The 13,407-nt window shown below is 36.4% G+C and overlaps 1 protein-coding gene across 15 annotated transcripts in view; it reads right to left on the bottom strand.

Moving 5' to 3' along the window:
- The window catches only part of LOC117331777, a 184,221-nt gene that overhangs the window by 115,961 nt on the left and 54,853 nt on the right, over positions 1-13,407 (bottom strand). For all 15 annotated transcript variants that reach the window (XM_033890658.1, XM_033890682.1, XM_033890699.1 and 12 more), the window contains exons 2-3: positions 8,457-8,608; positions 8,057-8,124 (exon numbers count right to left, since the gene is read on the bottom strand). In XM_033890658.1, the coding sequence (XP_033746549.1) occupies positions 8,057-8,124; positions 8,457-8,608 (220 nt within the window). The remainder of the gene's footprint in view (positions 1-8,056; positions 8,125-8,456; positions 8,609-13,407) is intronic.

The raw sequence follows: 13,407 nt of genomic DNA, 5'->3' as shown, positions 1-13,407 counted from the left end.
TGGTCAGTCTTGGTGGGCATGCTCGCAAATATCCCTGTAGGAAACGTAGGAAAAATTTGAATATTGTATATACAAGGTGCAATATTAGTAATACTTATTAACAATATGGATACAAGTGCATTAAGTTATAATTCATCCATAAGCCTTAAGTTCACATATAAAAGGTCTAAAAAAATCTCATGCAAGAGTATATATAGGTTAATCAAAATGTTGAATCACATATAGGCTGTCCCACGCTAATTTACAAAATATGTGCCTCCGCTTTCTACATTGTAATGAACGATAGCAACATAGTGCATTTTTGATTGATTGTTAGGTATATAAATAAATACATGTAGCATTAATCATAAGGGAAGAATTGGCAAGATCAAGAATTCAGTGATTATATTTTGCAATATATATACAGTGCTGTTGGCGTTGTAACAAAAATCTTCATTTTATATGAGAGTAATTGCCATATTATAGCTCCTCCGCCATAGCACTGCTACAAGTATTCTAATGTCCCTCCATCACTGAAGAGTTCCTGCAAGATTTACATTGAAAAGGTAGTTATAAGACATCTATTACAGGTTGTGGGAGCTGCCGGAGGATGATAGCTGTCTGGTATATATATAGACAGGGAGTGGTTTTAAGTCTGTCAAAGAGAAGTACCTTAGACCTGATTACAACAGACTAGGAATGTTTTTTACCAAAATTTATTACTTGCCTGTAAGACATGGATGAACCCAGGCCATTCCCATGCAAACTAAAGTCATTGTCTATTTTCTATAAAAAGTAACAAGTAATTTTATCTGAATCTTGGAAATTTTGAAATTTGAATTAATCCAAGGTATTCCCATTTGACATTTTTATCAAGTGGTCACTCAGGATCAAAGACATCAACTTGTTTCACTGTTTTCTATGAACAGTAGCAGTGACCTTGACCTTACAACCTTTAAACTATGTAGCTTTTGTTAAATTTGATCAAAATTCCTCAAGAAATGAATTTTCTACAGCGATTACATCAATTCAGAACAAGTCAGGACAGAGCTGACATAGTACAACGAGACAACACACAGTGAGTAAAGGGACATAACTCTGAGAGTGAAATACATCCAAGTCACTATTTTTACACTTGTCCTGTCAAGAAATGCTCACATGCTGATACAGAGATAGGCCCAAGACAACATGACACACAGAAAAAGCTCTAGTTCCAGTTGACTTGACTAATTTTCAGTATGAAGAGAATTACAGGTACATGACCTCACCGACACTGTAATTTAACCCCATCTTTACCTACAAACGTACCTGAAGATAGTTTGCTGAGAAACAAATTCTCCAAAGGGCACTCAGAAACTCACAACACAAAGTACCATGTTTACTAAATAAAACAAATTAGCATTACATGTGTTTACAAACTCTGTATCTTTGATCTTCCTAAAGCCTGATATAACAGTTTAGGTTCACTGGGAAAAGATAGAACTGTACATGAAGAGTCCAGGGATTAATATCAGGTCAAGTTATTAAAGTCATCCACAAATGGATTGATATTGGAAATCTATCAGATGTTTTTTTACATAAAGTTTTGATTTCTCTAGAAGATGTAATTTGCATGCATGGTTTAAAATCAAATGTTTACAACAAATCTATTTCAAAATTAGAAATAAACAAGTCTTTTCCTGACATATCCACATGATGTATTACAGGATGTGGCTTTGGTTACAGAGCTCTTTGACAGGGTGTATATAAAACAAAAATGTTGCTTTGTTTACGCTTTACATATATATCACGATGTTGAACAGTTTTTTTACCAGTTTTCTTTGACATATGTTTAATTCAGACATCAATCATTTCTAACTGTCTTAAAAAAATTTTTTTTTTGAAAATCGAGAGAGTGTAATATATAGATCTACATTTCGTGCCATGTTAAAAACATTCCTTCTCTATATAAAAATTCTGCATGATCTCAATCAGTGTAGCAATATTCAATAAAACAGGTTTACAATTGATGTGCATTGACACTCTTTTTCTTTAAATATAAACTAGATGATAATACACAAAGGAATCAAATTATTCCAGTTCCATGACAGGTACTAAGATGTCAGAGTATCAAAGGGTATACACAGTATCACACCTCTATATCTCAGGGTATACACAGTATATATCACACCTCTATATCTCAGGGTATACACAGTATCACACCTCTATATCTCAGGGTATACACAGTATCACACCTCTATATCTCAGGGTATACACAGTATATCACACCTCTATATCTCAGGGTATACACAGTATCACACCTCTATATCTCAGGGTATACACAGTATCACACCTCTATATCTCAGGGTATACACAGTATATATCACACCTCTATATCTCAGGGTATACACAGTATATCACACCTCTATATATCAGGGTATACACAGTATCACACCTCTGTATCTCAGGGTATACACAGTATCACACCTCTATATCTCAGGGTATACACAGTATCACACCTCTATATCTCAGGGTATACACAGTATCACACCTCGTATATCTCAGGGTATACACAGTATATATCACACCTCTATTATATCAGGGTATACACAGTATATATCACACCTCTATATCTCAGGGTATAACACAGTATATCACACCTCTATATCTCAGGGTATACACAGTATAGTCACACCTCTATATCTCAGGTATACACAGTATATACAACCTCTATATCTCAGGGTATACACAGTATATATCACACCTCTATATCTCAGGGTATACACAGTATATATCACACCTCTATATCTCAGGGTATACACAGTATATATCACACCTCTGTATCTCAGGGTATACACAGTATATATCACACCTCTATATCTCAGGGTATACACAGTATCACACCTCTGTATCTCAGGGTATACACAGTATCACACCTCTATATCTCAGGGTATACACAGTATATATCACACCTCTATATCTCAGGGGTATACACAGTATCACACCTCTATATCTCAGGGTATACACAGTATATATCACACCTCTGTATCTCAGGGTATACACAGTATATATCACACCTCTATATCTCAGGGTATACACAGTATATATCACACCTCTATATCTCAGGGTATACACAGTATATATCACACCTCTGTATCTCAGGGTATACACAGTATCACACCTCTATATCTCAGGGTATACACAGTATATATCACACCTCTGTATCTCAGGGTATACACAGTATATATCACACCTCTATATCTCAGGGTATACACAGTATATCACACCTCTATATCTCAGGGTATACACAGTATATATCACACCTCTGTATCTCAGGGTATACACAGTATATATCACACCTCTATATCTCAGGGTATACACAGTATCACACCTCTATATCTCAGGGTATACACAGTATATATCACACCTCTGTATCTCAGGGTATACACAGTATATATCAACACCTCTGTATCTCAGGGTATACACAGTATATATCACACCTCTATATCTCGGGGTATACACAGTATCACACCTCTATATCTCAGGGTATACACAGTATATATCACACCCTCTATATCTCAGGGTATAGACAGTATATATCACACCTCTATATCTCAGGGTATACACAGTATATATCACACCTCTATATCTCAGGGTATACACAGTATATATCACACCTCTATATCTCAGGGTATACACAGTATCACACCTCTATATTCTACAGGGTATCACATTATATATAACACCTCTGTATCTCAGGGTATACACAGTATATATCACACCTCTATATCTCAGGGTATACACAGTATCACACCTCTATATCTCAGGGTATACACAGTATCACACCTCTGTATCTCAGGGTATACACAGTATCACACCTCTGTATCTCAGGGTATACACAGTATGTATCACACCTCTGTATCTCAGGGTATACACAGTATCACACCTCTATATCTCAGGGTATACACAGTATATATCACACCTCTATATCTCAGGGTATACACAGTATCACACCTCTATATCTCAGGGTATACACAGTATATATCACACCTCTATATATCAGGGTATACACAGTATCACACCTCTATATCTCAGGGTATACACAGTATATATCACACCTCTATATCTCAGGGTATACACAGTATATATCACACCTCTATATATCAGGGTATACACAGTATATATCACACCTCTGTATCTCAGGGTATACACAGTATCACACCTCTGTATCTCAGGGTATACACAGTATATATCACACCTCTATATCTCAGGGTATACACAGTATCACACCTCTGTATCTCAGGGTATACACAGTATCACACCTCTGTATCTCAGGGTATACACAGTATATATCACACCTCTATATCTCAGGGTATACACAGTATCACACCTCTGTATCTCAGGGTATACACAGTATATATCACACCTCTGTATCTCAGGGTATACACAGTATATATCACACCTCTATATCTCAGGGTATACACAGTATATATCACACCTCTATATCTCAGGGTATACACAGTATCACACCTCTATATCTCAGGGTATACACAGTATATATCACACCTCTATATCTCCGGGTATACACAGTATCACACCTCTATATCTCAGGGTATACACAGTATATATCACACCTCTATATCTCAGGGTATACACAGTATATATCACACCTCTATATCTCAGGGTATACACAGTATATATCACACCTCTGTATCTCAGGGTATACACAGTATCACACCTCTATATCTCAGGGTATACACAGTATATATCACACCTCTATATCTCAGGGTATACACAGTATCACACCTCTATATCTCAGGGTATACACAGTATATATCACACCTCTATATCTCAGGGTATACACAGTATATATCACACCTCTATATCTCAGGGTATACACAGTATATATCACACCTCTATATCTCAGGGTATACACAGTATCACACCTCTATATCTCAGGGTATACACAGTATATATCACACCTCTATATCTCAGGGTATACACAGTATCACACCTCTATATCTCAGGGTATACACAGTATATATCACACCTCTATATCTCAGGGTATACACAGTATATATCACACCTCTATATCTCAGGGTATACACAGTATATCACACCTCTATATCTCAGGGTATACACAGTATATCACACCTCTGTATCTCAGGGTATACACAGTATATCACACCTCTATATCTCAGGGTATACACAGTATATATCACACCTCTATATCTCAGGGTATACACAGTATATATCACACCTCTATATCTCAGGGTATACACAGTATATATCACACCTCTATATCTCAGGGTATACACAGTATCACACCTCTGTATCTCAGGGTATACACAGTATCACACCTCTATATCTCAGGGTATACACAGTATATATCACACCTCTATATCTCAGGGTATACACAGTATATATCACACCTCTATATCTCAGGGTATACACAGTATATATCACACCTCTATATCTCAGGGTATACACAGTATATATCACACCTCTGTATCTCAGGGTATACACAGTATCACACCTCTGTATCTCAGGGTATACACAGTATATATCACACCTCTATATCTCAGGGTATACACAGTATCGCACCTCTGTATCTCAGGGTATACACAGTATATATCACACCTCTGTATCTCAGGGTATACACAGTATCACACCTCTATATCTCAGGGTATACACAGTATCACACCTCTATATCACAGAGTATACACAGTATCACACCTCTGTATCTCAGGGTATACACAGTATATATCACACCTCTGTATCTCAGGGTATACACAGTATATATCACACCTCTATATCTCAGGGTATACACAGTATATATCACACCTCTATATCTCAGGGTATACACAGTATATATCACACCTCTGTATCTCAGGGTATACACAGTATATATCACACCTCTATATCTCAGGGTAACACAGTATATCACACCTCTGTATCTCAGGGTATACACAGTATATCAAATTATTTTATTTTAAAGCCAAATTCCCAAAATTTCCAGTTTACTCCTGAAAAAATCTTTCCCAATTCACCAATTTTCTTCCCAAAATGAGACAAAAAGGCCCCATCCCAAATTTAAACCAGCAAGAAAAAGCCCTAGTCACAGATAGACATTTTCTACAGCCCTTCTTGACTCTGACAGTTTACAATATAGGGGCAGGGGAAAATGTTGTATATATAGTACAAAAGACAAAAAGTGTTGATTTACAGGAAGTGACCATGACCCAACCCATAGGTATCTACAGCATTAGGGTATAATGGCAATACCTAGGAAGGGTATTTAGCTAGTCGTCTACATTAAAACAAGAATTTCACACACAAGTGAATGTACAGAAATTTGGTGATAACGAGTTATTACACAGAAACAGATTTCCTATTCATAGTAACAGTAACCTTGACCTTTGACCTTATGCCCAGTAAAAAGCACTTGTGGTAAAGAGAACTGCAGAAAAATTGAGTTTAATGGGCCTAAACCAAACTTGAGTTATCCCACGGAAACAAATTTTCTATTTTAGCAACAGTGATCTTGGCCTTTGACCTTTCAGACCTGAAAATGCAATCCCAAGCAAGCAATTTTGATAAGGAAGATCTGCATAAAGTTTGAGATTTATTGGCCTAAGGGAACTTAGTATCAAACAGAAACCCCTGTGAGGGGACATAGTGATATCTATATATCACCCGGCCAACATAGTGATATCTATATGTCACCCCGCCGACAAAGTGATATCTATATGTCACCCGGCCAACATAGTGATATCTATATGTCACCCCGCCGACAAAGTGATATCTATATGTCACCCCGCCGACAAAGTGATATCTATATGTCACCCGGCCAACATAGTAATATCTATATGTCACCCCACCAACAAAGTGATATCTATATGTCACCCCGCCGGCAAAGTGATATCTATATGTCACCCGGCCAACATAGTGATATCTTTATGTCACCCAGCCAACATAGTGATATCTATATGTCACCCCGCCGACAAAGTGATATCTATATGTCACCCGGCCAACATAGTGATATCTATATGTCACCCGGCCAACATAGTGATATCTATATGTCACCCCGCTGACAAAGTGATATCTATATGTCATCCGCCCGACATAGTGATATCTATATCTCATCCCGCAAACATAGTGATATCTATATGTCAACCCACCAATGTAGTGATATCTATATGTCACCCCACTGACGTAGTGATATCTATATGTCACCCCGCCGACAAAGTGATATCTATATGTCAACCCACTGATGTAGTGATATCTATAGGTCACCCCACTGACGTAGTGATATCTATATGTCACCCCGCCGGCATAGTGATATCTATATGTCACCCCACTGACGTAGTGATATCTATATGTCACCCCGCCGACGTAGTGATATCTATATGTCACCGAGCCGACAAAGTGATATCTATATGTCACCTGTTTTTTTTGCAGGCAACATAAAAATCACCATAAAGCCATACAGGAAGTGACCATACTGGTAAATAACTACACAGGAATTGACCATACTGATAAATAACTTCACAGGAAGTAACCATACTGGTAAATAACTACACAGGAAGTGACTATACTGGTAAATAGCTACACAGGAAGTGACCATACTGGTAAATAACTACACAGGAAGTGACCATACTGGTAAATAGCTACACAGGAAGTGACCATACTGGTAAATAACTACACATGAAGTGACCATACTGGTAAATATCTACACAGGAAGTGATCATAATGGTAAATAACTACACAGGAAGTATCCATACTGGTTAATACCTCCACAGGAAGTGGCCATACTGGTAAATAACTACACAGGAAGTGACCATACTGGTAAATAGCTACACAGGAAGTGATCATACTGGTAAATAACTTCACAGGAAGTGACCATGCTGGTAAATAACTACAAAGGAAGTGACCATACTGGTAAATAGCTACACATGAAGTGACCATACTGGTAAATAACTACACAGGAAGTGACCATACTGGTAAATAACTACATAGGAAGTGACCATACTGGTAAATAACTACATAGGAAGTGACCATATATACTGGTAAATCACTACACAGGAAGTGACCCTACCTGATTTACTGTGTTTGTGAGGCACACCTCCGTTCACTTGACCATGACCATTAACTGTGGGACCAGATCTGGAATCAGAGAGTGAACACTGAAGTCATGTATTTCATCTATAAGACATACTATGAAATACAAGTTTATTAAATACTTACTCATGAAATTTTATATTTTTCTAAAATATGATGGATAAAATCAAAGTCAGATATATTTTTGTTTATCAAGAGTTATCAGTATATCTTGATATATAAACGAATAATCAGATTTTTGTTTCTTCAATCTATTTTCAGATATCTTTAACTGGTCACGGTCATAAAATGAGTAAAACTACCAACCAAACCTTGCATATTAGATTAATAATTATCTTTGGAGTAACACTTGCAGGATGTCATGAATGGCTAATTACCGATGAAGTTGCAGCTGAAGCTCCTGATTGGCTGTTTTGATGAGTTGTTGGGCGTCGCCATGCTGCAATCCTTCCGCCTTCTGACCATTAATGGCCTCAACATAGTCACCCACAATTATACCCTCATTGTATGCCTTGCTGTTTGGATTTATCTACAAAACACCAAAGGTCAAAGGTCATAAAGATGAATATAAACAAGGGACACAAATCATTGATGACATGTGCCAACAACTATACATGCCAACACATAATTTGAGGTATTGCATTTAGATAAAGGTCATAGGTCAAAGATGGCCCTAGATTCAAAGATCACAATTAAAGATAGTCCTAGACACCGGTCAATTATGGTCATAGATACAAAAGTCAAAAATCACTATGTCCCGAGATACAAAGGTCAAGGTTCAATGATCCACCCTTACATCATCAAACTGGTCACTTATGTTGTGGATACAAAACATAAAGATCAATGATGTTCTCAGATACAAAGATCAAAGGTCAATGATATTCCCAGATACAAAGAATAAGGTTCAATGATTACCCTTTACATGTTCAGAGGTCAGTGATTGAAGGTCACAGGTCAATGACTGCTCAAGATACAAAGGTCATAGGTCAATGATGGCCTTTGATCAACTGTACATAGAAAGCTAGCCTAGGTTATAATAAATTACAGGTCAATGAAGCTAGGCCACATATCTACAAAGGTCACATGTACAGGTCAATGAAAGCCATGTACAAACTAAGTCACAGGTAATAATGACAGGTCACATGTCAATGATCGATGGTGCTAGGAAGGTTAAAATGCCTTGGTAATATCATGAACATAAAACCTTTTTTGACATTCAAGTCAAAGATGATAGTTTAGAAAAAGAGTGAGGAATGAAAATGATAGACAACTATAATAAAGTTTATCTTTTACTTATAAATACAGTTATCCCCCTTAATCAGAATGTATGAATGTTCTCCCTTAATCGGAATAAAAGTTTTGGTGATATAATTAGGTAGATGTGTATGATGATACATTAAACTGTAAATGTGAATCTTTAATGTGAAACCATGTAAAGTACATTATTGATGATATGTTTGTCTCACTTCTTCAAATTTACTTTCATCCTAACAGAATACTATCTTAATATTCACTTAAGATTTATCAGTTCTTTCCTAGATAATGCTACAAGCAAACTCATAAATTCTGTAAAATTTTATTCAGCATGAGATGAACCTGTACTCAGATACCATTACACATGAAACACAGTAACGCAAGCATACGTCTATTTTTGGCGATTTGTTTTATAGGAAGTATTCTCTAAATAACTCATCAGTCGGCTCACCTTACAGTTTTCCGTCAATTTGTGTGTTAAATTGCCCATGGGGCATGTGTTTATTCCAAACTGGCTCACTTATTTGTGTTGCTAAGGCCACTGGTGTTAGGATTGTAAGGTGAAGAATTAGTGATCTCTACCAACTTTTATTTCACTAAATTAGAAATATGAAAAAAATCTTTTGATGCTCCATAAAATGTCTGTATACACCCACTCCTCTCATTACCGGAACTGTTGCTGTTATGTAAATATATACATATGAACAGCACACATGTTAATAATTACATCAACAGTACCACTTAATACCCGAACACTGTACAGGATCTGCTCTCCACACTTTTACTATATAATTGATGTACATGGATGGTTCTTCTTTAATAATAAAAATGTAGCAAAATGGATGAAAATTAGTGGGATAAATAATTCCATAGTTTTATACAGTAAAACCATATTCAACACTGAATATTAAGCAATGGCTTTTTTTACTGAAACCAATGGGACCATGTTTTCTTTTCAACACCAAGCATATAAATACCACAAGGTTACTCCAAAGATATACAATTAAATAACAATAACAATTAAAGGGCAATAACTCTGGGAAAACCCTCAATTTTACATGATGACAATAAAGCCTACCAAGTTGTAATGAAATCAGTCAAAAACCCGGAGTAAATACTTGAAATAACCAAGTGCAATAATTCCTATAATCCATTCGATCAAAATGCCACTGATCAGTAACATAGTATCAGAGATATAACAGTTTACTAAATATAAAGCTACCAGACTTTTGTTCACATACCTGGTCCCTGATTAAAATGCACTTCATGACAACTAGTTATTAGTCTCTCATTAACAGATAAAGTGAGTTCAAACCAACCACTGCATATAGTTTCCATTTCTCACTTAAACATCAAATTCTATAACCTCAATCTCTACCATATGTCAAAATGTTGGGAGTCAATAGTGTACTGTATCAGAATTTAATTACACCATCTAATACTGATGATATATATGCTGAAGACATCTTGGCCAGGTTCCATTCGGTATGTGATATAGTACATGGTGCTCCTATAGCTATATCTTAATTAGTGGCATAGTAATTAAAGGAATGTACATGTCTAATGTCTGTTATAAATTAAAATGCCTCACATTGGAGCCTGGAGAAGTTAATTCACACACTAGCTATAAACTAATCCAGTTATCCTGCTATATCCAGCCAGTTAATAATCCTTGTTAATCAAGCCAACACTAATCCAGGTATCCTGCTATATCCAGCTAGTTTATAATCCCTGTTAATCAAGCCAACACTAATCCGGTTATCCTGCTATATCCAGCTAGTTTATAATCCTTGTTAATCAAGCCAACACTAATCCGGTTATCCTGCTATATCCAGCCAGTTTATAATCCTTGTTAACCATGAAGCCAACACTAATCCGGTTACCCTGCTTTATCCAGCCAGTTTTGAATCCTTGTCAATCAAGCAAACACTAATCTGGTTATCCTGCTATATCCAGGCAGTTTTTAAGCCTTGTTTATCCAGTCAAAATCAATCTGGTTGTTCTAATATCAAGTCAGTGTTTGAATCTCTTTAATCTAGTCACCACTAATTCAGTTATTCCAAAAGAAGTATCTACTGTTTTGGAAAACTTACGTTCATTGTTTTTTTGTTTTTTGTTTTCATTTTCTTTAAACATCATTGTAGCAATTATACATATATGTTAAATTCAGATATTCCTGAACTTGGACATGTTTAGTTTATAACCATGGTAACAGACTGAAATTACCAACACTAAACCACTCTTAGTTCAATGTTTGTATCATATTTATCCTAAAATAAGCCCCTCCTCTGGTATAAAAGATTAGTAGTAAAGTTTGGGGAGGGCTTTATCTGTAAACAAATTGTAGCTTACAATTTCAAAATTGATGATTCTGCATAATTTGGGAGCAGAACTTATTTGTGGATAAATACAAGTTATTGTCCCTATAAAAATGTTGGGATTGCACTATATATTCATATTAATGTAATTAGGGATGGCAGTACAATATCTATATATGGTATGTGAAATTAGGGATGACAGTATCTATATATATATCATGAAGTTATAGGGATGGCAGTATCTATATATAGTATGTGTAATTGGGGATGACAGTATATATATATAGTATGTGTAATTAGGGATGACAGTATCTATATATATATCATGAAATTAGGGATGGCAGTATCTATATATAGTATGTGTAATTGGGGATGGCAGTATCTATAAATAGTATGTGTAATTGGGGATGACAGTATATATATATGGTATGTGTAATTGGAGATGGCAGTATAATGAACCATAACATCTGAGGCCAAGGATGGTTACAAGGGACCATAACATCTAAGGCCAAGGATGGCTATAATGGACCATAACATCTAAGGCCAAGGATGGCTATAATGGACCATAACATCTAAGGCCAAGGATGGTTATAATGGACCATAACATCTAAGGCCAAGGATGGTTATAATGGACCATAACCTCTAAGGCCAAGGATGGTTATAATGGACCATAACCTCTAAGGCCAAGGATGGTTATAATGGACCATAACCTCTAAGGCCAAGGATGGTTATAATGGACCATAACATCTAAGGCCAAGGATGGTTATAATGGACCATAACCTCTAAGGCCAAGGATGGTTATAATGGACCATAACCTCTAAGGCCAAGGATGGTTATAATGGACCATAACATCTAAGGCCAAGGATGGTTATAATGGACCATAACATCTAAGGCCAAGGATGGTTATAATGGACCATAACATCTAAGGCCAAGGATGGTTATAATGGACCATAACATCTAAGGCCAAGGATGGTTATAATGGACCATAACATCTAAGGCCAAGGATGGTTATAATGGACCATAACATCTAAGGCCAAGGATGATTATAATGGACCATAACCTCTAAGGCCTAGGATGGTTATAATAGACCATAACCTCTAAGGCCTAGGATGGTTATAATGGACCATAACATCTAAGGCCAAGGATGATTATAATAGACCATAACCTCTAAGGCCTAGGATGGTTATAATGGACCATAACATCTAAGGCCAAGTATGGTTACAAGGGACCATAACATCTGAGGCCAAGGATGGTTATAATGGACCATAACATCTAAGGCCAAGGATGGTTATAATAGACTATAACATCTAAGGCCAAGTATAGTTCTAAGGGGACATAGCAACAAGGATCAAAACTGATGCTGCCATATCTGAAAGATGAATGAAAGAAATATTGAAAGTGTAATAAAAATGTCAAAAGCAACCAAAAATCATTTGTCAGAATACACATAACGTTTGGTCTGACATGTGTGCATTCCTCATCACACACTGCCTGAAAGGTCACAAGGTTCAGTTCCCAAACACCTGGTATTAGTGTGAGAACTTACAAGCATTGACTTTGGTACACTGGTACCTTGTCTATATATAAATACCATATGTCTGTGCACATGTATGGTGAACCTTGAATATATTAGTACAGTAAGTACCTTCTAGGTCTGTATGTACAGTACTACAGATTAGTACAGTAAGTACATTCTAGGTCTGTATGTACAGTACTACAGATTAGTACAGTAAGTACCTTCTAGGTCTGTATGTAC

Source organism: Pecten maximus, chromosome 1, assembly GCF_902652985.1.
Source record: "Pecten maximus chromosome 1, xPecMax1.1, whole genome shotgun sequence".
NCBI lineage: Eukaryota > Metazoa > Mollusca > Bivalvia > Pectinida > Pectinidae > Pecten > Pecten maximus.
This window is presented reverse-complemented; position numbering and strand designations above follow the sequence as displayed.